The sequence below is a fragment of the Callorhinus ursinus genome, unplaced genomic scaffold, assembly GCF_003265705.2.
Source record: "Callorhinus ursinus isolate GAN/ISIS: 27379988/994484 unplaced genomic scaffold, GSC_fseal_2.0 scaffold28, whole genome shotgun sequence".
NCBI lineage: Eukaryota > Metazoa > Chordata > Mammalia > Carnivora > Otariidae > Callorhinus > Callorhinus ursinus.
In genome coordinates this window covers 21,081,348-21,094,655 of record NW_027397090.1, presented here as the reverse complement: position 1 = coordinate 21,094,655, position 13,308 = coordinate 21,081,348, and the positions used below count along the sequence as shown (strand labels likewise).

The 13,308-nt window shown below is 52.8% G+C and overlaps 1 protein-coding gene across 1 annotated transcript in view; it reads right to left on the bottom strand.

Annotated features, from left to right (window-relative positions):
* Positions 1–13,308, bottom strand: part of IPPK (inositol-pentakisphosphate 2-kinase) — a 45,921-nt gene that overhangs the window by 11,590 nt on the left and 21,023 nt on the right. The window contains exons 7-11 of the mRNA XM_025891802.2: positions 13,019–13,077; positions 12,611–12,683; positions 9,316–9,595; positions 7,296–7,446; positions 6,632–6,734 (exon numbers count right to left, since the gene is read on the bottom strand). Coding sequence (XP_025747587.1) covers positions 6,632–6,734; positions 7,296–7,446; positions 9,316–9,595; positions 12,611–12,683; positions 13,019–13,077 — 666 coding nt within the window. The remainder of the gene's footprint in view (positions 1–6,631; positions 6,735–7,295; positions 7,447–9,315; positions 9,596–12,610; positions 12,684–13,018; positions 13,078–13,308) is intronic.

Below are 13,308 nucleotides of genomic sequence, written 5' to 3'. Positions count from 1 at the left end.
AAGCTAGCAGATTAGACACAGGTGAAGAAAGAATCCGGGAATGGGAAGGCAGAACCGAAGAAATACCCAGAATGTTGTACAAAGAGACAAAGAGATGAAAAACAGGGACATGCAGTTGACACATGGAAGGTAGAATGAGGTTTGATCTATATCTAATTAGTCTCAGAAGAAGAGAATACGATAATGGAAAAGAGAAAAATATGTGAAGAGAAAATGGCTGAGAATTTTCATAACTAGTGGAAGATATAAATCCACAAATAGAGGAAGCACAGCATATATATATGAAGCTGGATAAATAAATACAAAGGATGCACACCTAATCACTATGCCCAATAATGAGAGAGAAAGAGAAGCTCCTAAAAGCAGGTATAGGAAGAACTCTCCCCCTGAGAAAGGGCAGTTAGACTGATAGAAGACCTCTAAGCAGCCACATCCACAGTCAGATGACCTTATATCAAATGGTTTAATGCTAGGAGAAAAACACTGAACCCCTTATTTGTACACAGAAAAAATTACCTTTCAATACTGTGGAGAATATAAACATATCCAGATAAACAGGATGTAGAATTTTCAAAAAGACTTTCATTAAGTTATTAATGCAATTTCTAGGGGCGCCTGGGTGGCTCAGTTGATTAAGCGACTGCCTTCAGCTCAGGTCATGATCTCAGGGTCCTGAGATCGAGTCCCGCATCGGGCTCCCTGCTCGGCAGGAAGCCTGCTTCTCTCTTTCCCACTCCCCCTGCTTGTGTTCCCTCTCCCGCTGTCTCTCCCTCTGTCAAATAAGTAAAAATATCTTTAAAAAAAAAAAGTTACTAATATAATTTCTAAAAGGTTTACTTGAAGAAGAGGAAAATCACAAACAACTGTAGGTCAATAAATTAGAGGACTTAGATGAAACAGACAAACTCCTAAAAAGACACAAACTATCAAAACTGACTCAAGAAGAAATAGACAATATCATCAGACCTGTAACAAATAAAGAGACTGAACTGGGTATCAAAACACTAACTACAAAGGAAAGTGCAGGCCCAGATGGCTTCACTATTGAATTATATCAAAAATTTAAAGAATAATTAACATCAATCCTTCTCAAAACCCTCCAAAAAGTATGAGGCTGGAACATTCCCAGCTCATGTGACAATGCTAGTATTACCTGATACCAAAACCAAAAAAGTCATCATAAAAGATGCAAACTACAGACCAGTCTTATGAATATGAACACAATAATCCTCAACAATGTAACAGCAAACTGAATCTAGCAACATATATGAAGGATCATACACCATAACCAAGCACAATTTATACCAGGAATGTGAGGTGGGTTTTAACATCCAAAAACAAATGAATATTCCATATCTACAAAATTTAAAACAAAAACACGATAATCTCAATTTCTGCAGAAAAGACATTTGATAAACTCCAACATCCCTTCTGGATAAAAACACTCAACAAATTAGGAAAAGCAGCAACCTTCTTCAATCTGATAAAGAATATCTATGAAAAACCCACAGCTAACATCACACATAATGATGAAAGACTGAACACTGTCCCAGCAAGGCCAGGGAAAATCAGGGATGTCTGTTCTTGCAACATCTATTCCACACTGTACTAAAGATTCTAGCTAGGGCAGTTATGCAAGAAAAAGACAGAAAAGGCATCCAAATTGGAAAGGAAGAAAACAATCTCTAGTCACAGATGATCTTGTATAGAGAGAATTCTAAGGAATCTACTAAAAATCTCTTAATTTTTAAATAATGAATATAGGAATTCAGCAAGGTTGCAAGCTACACGATCAATATACAAAAACGAAGTAATTTCTATACACTTACAACAATCAATTGGAAAACAGAATTAAGAAAAATGCATTTACAGCATCAAAAACAAAACATTCAGGAATAACCTTAAGGTACAAAATGCACACTGTGAAAACTACAAATGACTGTTGAAAGAAAACTGAAGATCTAAATAAATTGAAAAGCATCCCATGTTAACAAATTGGAAGACTTACTATTGTAAAGATGGCTATTCTAACTAAAGTGATCTACAGACTCACCACAATCCCTATAACTATCCCAGCTGGCTTCTTTGTAGAAACTGGCAAGCTGATTCTAAGATTTATATGGAATCACAAGGGGCTCCAAATAGCAAAAACAATCTTGAAAAAGAATAGTAAAGTTGGACAACTTACATGTCCCAATTTCAAAACTTACTAAAAAGCAATAGTAATCAAGACAGCGGACTGGTGTAAGTATAAACACATATTCCCAAGGAACACCACTAAGCATTCAGAAATAAACCCGTATGTCTACTGTCAACGGATTTGACAGGGGTGCCAAGAACATTCAGTGGGATTTAAAAATAGTCTTTTCAACAAATGGTGCTGGGACAACTGTACATCAACATGCAAAGCATGAAGCTGGAACCCTACCTCAAATAATATACAAAAATTTACTCAGACTGGATCAAAGAACTAAGTGTAAGAGATAAAACCACAAAATTCTTAGAAGAAAACAGGAAAATATTCATGAGTTTGGATTTAGCAATAGATTCTTAGATATGATACCAAAAGCATGAATACAAGAAAAAACAGATAAACCTCATCAAAATCAAAAACATTTTTGTATCAAAGGGCATTTTTCTCAGAAAGTAAAAGGACAACTAATAGAATGGAAGAAAATTATTTGCATATCATATGTGATAAGGGCCCACTTCTCACAATATACAGAATCCTTATAGCTCAGCAAGACAAATTACATCATTTAAAAGTTGGCAAAGGATCTGAATAGACATTTCTCCAAAGAAGGTATACAAATGGGCAACAAGCACATGAAAAAAATGCTCTTTGTCTTCTGGGAAATACAGATCACAACAAGATACCACTTTACACCCACCAGGATGGCAAAATTCAAAATGATAAATAACAAGTGTCGTTGAAAATACGGAGAGGTTGGAACCCTCACAAGTTGCTGGTGGGAATGTAAAATGGGACAGCCCCTCTGAAACTGCCTGATAAAATTAAACATAAGTTACCATTTGACCCAGCAATTCCACTCCTAGGTATATCCCCGAGAAAAGTAACAACACGTGCACACTAACAATTTGCACACAAATACTTACAGCAGCATTATTCATAATAGCCAAAATGTCCATCAATAATAAATGGATAAAAAGTAACGTATCTATAGAATGGTGTATTCCTCAACTACACAAAAGGAATGACGCTATGATGCAGATGAACCTTGAGAACATGCTAAGTGAAGGAATCCAGTCATAATGGACCAGGTACTGAACGAGTCCAATTATATGCAGTGTCTGCAGGAGGCGCGTCCACAGAGACAGACAGGAAGGAGCTCGATGGTTGCTTCGGGCTGGTGGGTAGGGAGAAGAGGGGATGACAGCGAAAGGGGGCGGGATTTCTTTCTGAGGTGATGAAATTCTGAAATTGGTGAAAAAATCACTGAGTTACATACTTTAAACAGGTCATTTGTATGGTCTGTAAGTTATATCTCAATAAACCCGTTAGATAAAAAAAGAAAGCAGGAAAGATCAGAGATTCAAGAATGCTGGGCAAAAACAAGGGTAAGCAATACTGTCAACTACGGTTTTAGAAAAGCACAAGACAAGGAGAATACCAGACAACAACTGCGGGAGAGGTGGGCGAAGTGGGAGAAATGACCGGAACAGACCCAGTTCCTTCTGGTGTGTCTGCGGTGGTGAAGTCACTGGTTAACATTAGGCTTCAAATGTGCACGGTCCGACTGGACAAGTAACCACTACGGGGACAGAAAGGGAATATGCAACTTCCAAACCAACAGAGCAAAAAATGGAATATAAAAACTGACAAGCCGGGGGCGCCTGGGTGGCTCAGTCGTTCAGCGTCTGCCTCCGGCTCAGGTCGTGGTCCCAGGGTCCTGGGATCGAGCCCCGCGTCGGGCTCCCTGCTCAGCGGGAGGCCTGCTTCTCCCTCTCCGTCTGTGTCCCCGCTGCACGCTTCCCCCCAACCCACCCCTCCACTCATGCTCTCTCAAATAAATAAAATCTTTTAAAAAACAAACAAACAAACCTGACAAGCAAAAGTAAACAGAGGTCAGGAAACTAGACACCGGGGGCCAAATCCAGCTCAACACCTGTTTTTGTAAATAAAGTTTTACTAGGACACAGCAGCACTCCTTTTGGCTTGCCGGTGGCTAGCCCTGAACTACAAGGGCACGCTGAGCAGGCTGAGCGGAGGCTAGCGGGTCCGCAATGTCTAAAGCATCTACCATCTGGCCCTTTACAGAACAAGTGTGTTGACTCCCGCTATGGAATTCTACACAACGGAGAGTGGGGGGTCGCTCTGGGCTGTGGTTTCCTAGCCTCGAAATAAAGGCAGTAGTCCCTGCTCTCATTTCATCAGAGGTACAAGGCTCGGCAAGTTCTTGAAAGAATTAAGTCTGTAGCCTCAGAATGTTCTCACCCTGTTCCACCAGTTCCCTCCCACAACCATCCTCTTCGACTCCAACCACCAGAGCCTAACTCCCTAGAACAGGCAGACCCTCACATTCCCACAGAGACCTCAAGCCGTGTTCCGCTACGCGTGCGCTGGGCAGCGGTGCGTATAAGGTGGGCAGTCCCCAGTGTATGTGAGCGAGTGGGTCTGGAAAGACGCACTGCTAACCATGAACGTGTCCTGCTCGGCACGGTATGGCCGAGATCCTGAGGCCTGAGGACCCCTGACCAAGCCTCCCCCAGTGACATCTTGCAAAAACTACAGTGACACGGATACACACCACAATCTGATCCCAGTCTGTGTGCATGCGCGAGTGTGGGCACCCACGTCAGCGCGCACATCCCACCGCAGTAAGACACGGAGCACAACCATCACCGTAAGGGTGCCTCGTGTTGACCTTCTATAGCTACACCCACCTTCCTTCCACGTCCTCCCCAAACCACGGCCATCACTCAGCCCTCGCATTTCAGGAATGTCACACAGTCTGTGTGACCTCCTGGCACTGGTTTTGTCACCCTGCACAGCTCCCTGCAGAGTCAGCCAGGTCATCTGTTGCTCCAGACTTGTGAGCATGAGCACTCCCTCCTCTGCGACACAATGCCCAGGAGTGAGAGGCCCCCCTGTAGGAGACGGGCAGGCTTAGTTCTGCGAGAAGCTGCCGCTGCTTCCCCACCTGGTTTCCCACCCCCCAGCACAGATGAGGGACCCACCTCTCTCTGCGCCAGCACCCGGCACCACCCCGGCCCTGGGCCAACGTGCTGCTCAGTTTAGCCATTCTGCCGGCTGTAGTGACCGCCTGAGTCTCTTACCACAAGATTTTACATATGAGGTTAAAAACTGAAGTAGCAAAGTAATCCATGCTTATCTAGTAGCAAATGTGAAAGAGAGAGAAACGTATAGGGGCGCCTGGCTCAGTCGCTGAGCGTCTGCCTTCGGCTCAGGTCGTGATCCCAGGGTCCTGGGATCGAGCCCCGCATCGGGCTCCCTGCTCCGCGGGAAGCCTGCTTCTCCCTCTCCCACTCCCCCTGCTTGTGTTCCCTCTCTTGCTGTGTCTCTCTCTGTCAAATAAATAAATAAAATCTTTAAAAAAAAGAGAGAGAGAGAGAACTGTTGCTTCTCTTAAAAAAAGCAGCCAAGCTGGTACCTAATCCTAATCAGTGCACCACGCTGTAGACAACACAAGGGAGATTCTGGTGCAAAGACCCCACGTTTGGGTCTCTCCCCACGCTGAGCCCCTCCGAGTATGCCCCTCGACACCGTCCTCGTCCTCGACGCTGAGACGGCTGTAGGAGAGGGCGCAGCCAAGGCCAGGTGGGGACCAGGACAGGTGAGCCGAGGGCACCCGGGGATGGCCACTTGCCCCCCCCCCCCCAGCCCGCGGCCCCGCTAGGGGCTCCCTCACCGCGTCAGCGTCCGGCCAAACTGACAGCCCGGCGAAGCCGACGGCTCTCAGAAGAAGATTTTTAAATGCAGAAGATAAACAGCAGGATGACTATATCAAAACACCAGAATATTTTTTAAAACAATGTGTGACACAGTCCTGCACCGCAAAACCTCAAGAGTGACGACGGGAGATAATGGGAGGTGTCTGTAGCCGCTCTGGTGAGAAACGAATAGGTCCGGTTCTGTCAGTGGCCAAGTCGGGGGTCCAGCTGACCCGACCACGGTCGTCGCCATACTCACAATGGAGGAAATGCTGAATTTCAGCCAGAGACTAGTGAAAAGGAAGATGCCGTTGTCTTGCTGTCCAAGGCCAGTGAGCCTCCGAATTCCGTCGGAGCAGGACCAGGCCTGGGGACGGGGGCGGCTCCCAGCAAAGGCCGCAGGGGGAGGGACAGCTGCTGGGAGGGAAGCGCAGGGCGGTGGCCCTGGGTCCTGACCCCCAGGCTCGGGTGGGAGAGGGCTGGGTCTGGGCCGGCCGGAGCCCCCGGGGAGGGAGGGAAATCCTCCCTGAAACCTAAGGTTCCGGTCACCACCTGCCTGGGCCACCTGAGGAAAACAACCATTTTTTTTTTTTAACTCCCCAATTTTTCTGCTTTAAGCCCCAGGTGCAGGTAATGAGAAACAACATGCCTTGGGAAAGCCCCAAGTTAGCGTTAAGAGCCTACGGAGCACACAGTGTTTCCAGAAGGGTCTGCCCACCTTCGTCAGTGCAAAGGCCACCGTCCCATCGTCCTCAGTGGAAAGATCAAGTAGCTTCTGATAAAACGCTTCATCATAAGGCCCGTCTATTTGCAACGTTTTTCTGAAAGAGAAGGCACAAAAAAACAGGATGGCAAAGCCGCCTGGAAACGGTTTCTTAGGCTAACAGTTTAACAGTCGCACATCTGCCTTTAAACATCTCAGAGATCCACCTCTTCCCAACACTAAACTTTGTTCTGAAGCAACAATTTTAGAGCGTAAGAGCAGACCCAGGGAGCCCGGGCCGCCTCCTGTTTATGACACATGGCATCCAGGCCAGACACGCTGGTGAGCCGGGAGGGGACGGAGGAGTCCAGGTCAGCCTGGCCACAAGCCTGCCACCGAGACCTCCAGAGTCCTCCGGCAGAGACCTGCGTCCTGGCAGGGCCGGCGGGTGGGGCGGAGCGGCTGGCCAGCTGTGGAGCAGCACTGCCCCCTGCAGGCTCAGCCGACATAGGACGGGGGACCGCCAGCCAGCCAGCCAGCCCGGGGCCTCCTTCACAGGCGGGGCCTGGGAGGGGCCGGGGCTGGGGTGACCCCCTTCCCCCATCCCTGTCTTGCCCTCAGGAATGCTCGGGGTCCACTCAGCCTAGCAAGGGCAGGGCTGCAAGGGCCTGGGCCTCACCTCTCCTCAGGAAACTCCTCCAGGTACCGCTCAACCCGCCGGTACAGAGGGTAGAGGCCTTCGATGTCCAGCAGGTCCAACATCTGCACCTGGAGGGTTTTGTACAGAAGACAGCCCTTCGGTAACCCCGAGCACTCCGGGCTGTTTTTTCCTACCAAGAATATCGGGAAAACAAGAGGTTTACTGTCAAGGACTGAAGAAAGCCTGGGCACGGGCCACACCCTGCCTCACGGAGCTGCTGGGGCACGGGGCCAGGCACCAAAGACAGGCAGGGGACCCGCGTCTCGCTCTGTGCTGCTCCCTCTCAAGGGCCTTCAGCTCATCACAGCAGCCCAGACCTCAGTGCAGACACGGCTCTCAGTCTGAATTAGCCAGGCACAAAAATTTAAAATGACCACACTGACGTCCCCAAACCTGGAAGACCGTGTCTGCAGAGCCCAGAGCCACAGCCCATGCTGACGGGTGGGTGGCCACATAGGACAGCAGTCAAAGCCGCCGCTGATAAACCCGCAGCAGGGAGCGGTCACCACGGTGTCAGGGTGGGCACCAGGGGCCGTGCCCCTGGGAAGACAGGGTCCCGGCCCATCCCTCCCCCTTGAAGGGGGCAGCCGTGTGCAGTATGGACACTTTGACCTCTGACCTCCCACTGCTGGCAGGACATGCTCAGCCACTTTAGACAGGGTGAAAACACCCAGACCCAACTAGGGGGATTTGCTGAAATTACAGGCTGTGTGTGGAATACCTACCTCATGGTCAATAAAAATTCAAAAAATACAACCGTGACACACATTTGGTTATTAGGCAAAAATATCAGATTACAAAGTAGCATGTAGAGCACGGTTTGTCGTCCTAGGATGCACGTCCCATGGCTCATGCTGTGTCAGCCTGTGTCCAGGGGAGGCCTGGAAGAAAAGTCCCAGGTGCCAGTGGAGCCTCAGCATCCACCTGTGTCCTTCCAGACACATTCTGTCGTCTACTTAAGAGCCCCAATATGGGCATAATTCTACCACAATTTTCTGATCAGGTATCGCTTTTTAAAAAAAAAAGCCACAAAATTCATTTGTGCTAAGAAAAATCTGGCACAGGGGCGCCTGGGTGGCTCAGTCATTATCAAGCGTCTGCCTTCGTCTCAGGTCATGGTCCCAGGGTCCTGGATCAGGCCCCACATCGGGCCCCCTGCTCGGCGGGAAGCCTGCTTCTCTCTCTGCCACTCGCTGTCTCTCTCTCTGTCAAACAAGTAAATAAAATCTTTAAAAAAAGAAAGAATGAAAGAAAAATTCTGCACGAGGGGCAGACGGCGGGTGATCGGCCATGCCCAGGCCGCCGCTCTGCAAACACGGCAGCACGAGAAGCCACGCAGGAGCAGGGCCACGGTCTCCCTGCATCACACCCTGCGGCGGCCGCAAGAGACCACAGGGCCTTCAGCCCGAAACGGGAATGACCTGAATCTTCCTCGTCAGCCCCCAAAGGAAGCTCCTGGCTATGGCTCCACATGACACAGTCCTGCGCGTGGCACGGAGCCCGCCAGCACACGACCAAGGGACAAATGAGGAGCCTGGGAACATTCACGGCAAAACTGCAAACCTGCCACCACCGAGCTGCCTCAAAGCTGGGACGCCCACTGAGTCACGGCCAGCCCACTGGCAAGTGGAAGCTGTGGGGGCCACCCCACCCTGAAGGGCCCAGAGCTGTGGGACTCCCGCCTTCCCAGCCTCAGCTCTCCACCTGCCAGGGAAAAGCTACCCCTCAGGGTGGCCATGCTGACGAGACGGGCTCACAGGGAAAGTGTTCGGCAAACTACTGAGCACTCAGACACGGGGAGCAGTGTTTTAGGGGAAAACCCTACAGCTCAGATAAAAGATGAGGTAGGGCGTCTCCCCAGCAGGGCTGGGAGGCAGGGACGGCCGGCTGTGGGGAGCCCTGATGCGGCCCAGGCTGCTCCCGCAAGAGCTCCGTGAGGCCAGGCAGGACCCTGGCAGGTCACGCCACACTGCCCGCCCCTGCGCCCAGCGTGGCCTACCTTGGCGGTGCAGGCTCCTGCCGAAAGGGCTGGCCTCACAGACACGAGGGCCCCGTGGCCCAGGCCCCCACCTCAGGGCACCTGCCCAGCCCTTGTCCGAGCCGCTCAGCAGCACCCGCGTGATGACCCGCACCAGCTCCCGGATCACAGCCCTTGTGCAGTGGGGCCCGCCGGCCAGGCCGTTGGAAGGGAAGAAGAAGGGCTTCAGGTGGTGTGCAAGCTCGTTCCAGTCAGCCACGGGGCTGCGAGCATCTGTGCAGCCGTAGATCAGCTCACCGTTCTTCAGGCAGGGAGAGAGACAGGGAAACATCAACTCCACGGGCTGGGGGCAGAACACGTTCGTCTCTGCCCACTGGGCAGGCAACGGGACTCGACACCCTCCATTTGTCTCCGCCTGGGGCCCTGCACACCGTGGCCCCCTGGGGAAACCCACCCTATCGCACCATGTCACTGGCCAAGAGGCAAATCCCATTAGAACATGGAATAGAACAAAAACCTAAGAGCATTCCCGGCCTAAAATACAAGGCCTCGGGCGAACGCAGCCCAAAGCCCAAACCCCCAAAGACCGGAGCCTGTTTATCCGAGAAGCCACGTGACACCCGTGCTCCTAAGGGACACACAGTGTCAGTCTGACCCCGAGCAGGCAAACTTCTGGGCCAGTGTGGGTATCCGTGGGCCACCTGCATCTTGGGGACTTCTGTCCTCTGCCACAGGCTGGGCCACGCTTCCTACCAGGGCGGGCAAGGCTGCCCGTGTCACCACGTGGACCGTTTCGTCCCCAAGGCCATCCTGCCTTTTAAAACCAAGTCCAGCAAAGACACTCCCGTGGCACCAACATTCCCAGGGCTGCGAGCAGGGCTGCCCAGTGGGCTGACCCTGTGACGCAAGGGACCCTGACCCCCACACACCTGAGCAGCAGTGACCGACACCTGGTCTCTTGGTTTCCCCACCTGAGAGAGGGTGTGGTCAGCAGCCTCCGGACAGTCCCCAGGGGTCCCCTGACACACCCTGGAGCCCCCTCCCCACGGTGGAGCGTGAGCCACAGCACATCCCTGGCAAGACCACGTTATAAAAGATGCTACGGCTTCCCTCTCGTGCCGCTCCTCTCAAGCCACGTGGCCACGCTGAGCAGACCCTGGAGCCCCACCCCCTGCCCCCAGCCAGGAACCAAGGCGTCCTGCCCACACCATTAAGGACACCATCCTGGGAGCCCAGCCTCAGGCCCTCGCCAAGCTGTCAGAGAGGACACGGCCTCAAAAGGGACCCGGCCCCAGCGCCGGCTATGCTGCTCAATTCCAGGCCGCGGAAACCGGGAGCCGGTGTGTGCTGTTATGTAGCAGCGGATCACAGAGGAGGATGGTCACTGCCCTGTCCCCAGGCGGCACTTGACAATTCAGTCCCCAAGGTGTGGACTGGGCATTTGTCCTTCATCTGGGTCCTGCGATGCAGGAGTGTGCGTGATGCCTCCTGTCACGTGTCAGAGCAAGAGGCACACAACTGAGGTCCCTGCTGGCCACGGGACCCGGGGAAGCCACGATGAGACAACTGACCCTTGAGATGGGCATTACCAGCAGGAAGAAGGCATGCCAGGCAAAGGGCCAGCAGGAGCTCCTGCTGGGGAAGGAGACCAAGGTGAAGCACTAAGGGAAACCGGGCACTGGGGGCTGCCACCAAGAGATGGGGCCAGCGCTGGGCCCGTGGTCTGGTGCAGGAGCCGCCGTGGCCCATGCAGCTGCCCTCCTCCAGGCCTGTGAGCCGCTGAGGGACTGCTGGCCAGCGGAAGCCTCTTCTCCCCAGGGTTTAAAATCCATGCAAGTACAGATGAATGTGACATCAGCTGAGTGCCACTGTCCCGGGCTCTGTGACAAGGCACCACGTCCCCCACGTCCCACAAGTGTCCAGTGTTGGGGTGGACACAGCCACAGCTGTGGAGTCTGTGCAGAACACTCAGGCACGCAGGGAGGAGACTCCCACAGCGGACAGTGGTGGCACCAGCCACGGCCCGGGAAACAGCCCACACCTGACCCTGAGAACCAAAGCCTGGCTCAAGAGCAGCAATGGCACGTGCAGGAACGTGCTCTGTCGCTCCAGAGTGTTCTGAAAAGCCAGCCTGTGTCACTTCTCTTAATCCCGGCCCCAGAGCAGGCACAGTCAGCAAAGGATCTGCCGGGAAAGCTGCCCGCCTCACTAAAGGTTCCAGATCAATCCCCAGATGAAAGAGGATTCATCTTTAGGATTAAAATATAAAATCCCTTCAGTCTTCATAACAATTAAAAATAAAAACTGACTGTGAAATAGGCCCTTTTTCTAGAATTGGGAAGGTGGAGACAGACGGGTTAAAGTCCATTCACTCTGACCAGATTTCTGAGCCAGATGGGGGAAAGCAGGTGAGGAAGAGGCTCCCCGCCCACCCTCCCAAGCTCACTCTGAGGGACATCGTGTGCAGCGCACCCCATCCGCCCACAGCGGGACGCAGAGGGCACGACGCTGTCCGGATTCAACAGCCCTGCTTCTCCACGCAGACACAGGGCTTGCAAGCCTGGCCCGCGCCGCAGACCCGCGCTCCCACGGAACGCCTAACGGGGATGCAGCCGGGGCAGGAGGCAGGGTCAGGGGTGAAGAGAAAAGGAGACGGCGAGGGGGACCCGAGCGGACACATTTCCAACACAGGCCATACTGAGCCCTCCTCCAGCTCTGGGCCAGCCCTGCTCCCTGCCCCCCTCCGCCTCACCGCCTCTCCGCTGCGGAGGCCCCGACTCCCGCCAGCAGGCAACCACAGGGTCTCAGGGAGCCTGCAGATGGTGAAGGAGCTGAAGGTGCTGGTGCCGGGGTCGGGGTCGAGTGGTGAACGCTCCCCGTGCAGGGCCAGGAGCCCCAGAGCCACTGAGACTTGGCTCACTGACCAAATCTCGGAATTACACATTCCCTAAATCAACTGTGACCAAAGGCACAGGTGGGGCCACACTCTGAGAGATGCAGAGAACCCCTGGGACACACGCAGCCCAGCGGAGTCGGGGCCATCCTGTCCTGGAACCAGAGTTGGGCTGTGTGCACCCAGGGAGCCAAGGCCGCAGTGGAGCAGTGGTCCAGGAGCTGATGTCCCACACTCTAGGGGTCACAGGATGCCACGCCTGTGGAACGAGGCTTGGAAAAAGAACCAAAGGACTTTGCGCCAAGGCAGTCCCAGCCCAGACGCCCTCATCTGCAAGGACCGAAGCGCCCTGGGTTTGCCCAAGCAGTGTGGACACCCAGTGGCCCCTCCGCTGAAGTGGCACGGAAGAGAAGCAACTTTTACCTTAAATATCTTTAAGTTGTTCTGAGCTTCCTGTAACAAGCTCTTCAAGGCAAAGTGCATTCTCTGCTTATTTCTAAAAGGAAAAGACACGATTGACAGAATTACAAGCAGTCTTTGCTTTCACCTGCCTGTGGCTCAGGGGACGGGACTCGGGATGTGCCTGTGAGGGCTGCTTGGAGGCTTCAGGCTCTGGGGGCTAAGGAGCCACATGCCCCCAGCCTTTCTCAGGGAGGCCTCCCATCACTGTTCCTAACCCCCCCTGCTCCCCAGCCGCTGCCCCCCACAGCTGAGCTGACCCCAGGCAAGAACCCTGATCTCTGCCCAGGACCCTGGCTATGGGCCGGCAAGTGGCCCCCTCCCCCACCCCCATGGAAGGTAGCCAAGGCCAAAGGAGAAGTGCTCTCTTACCCTGAGTAGAGGTCGAGGGGACAGTATTTACTTATCTGCTTCCACTTCCCGGTTGCCACCTGTTAAGAAAGCACCAAGTGCTGTAAACGACCAGCGGGGGCAGCATGGGGCCAACGCCTCCGAGAGATGACAAGGGCACCGAAGGTCCCCGCAGAGGCCAGCACCCAGGGGCCCATCATCACTAGTGGGGCCGGGGCCGGGGCTTGACTCCAACCCCAGGAACCCTCAGCCCTCCTCTGAGTGTCAGGTGGCTGCCAGCCCAGTGCCCCCACACGAGCAGGGAAGCTGGC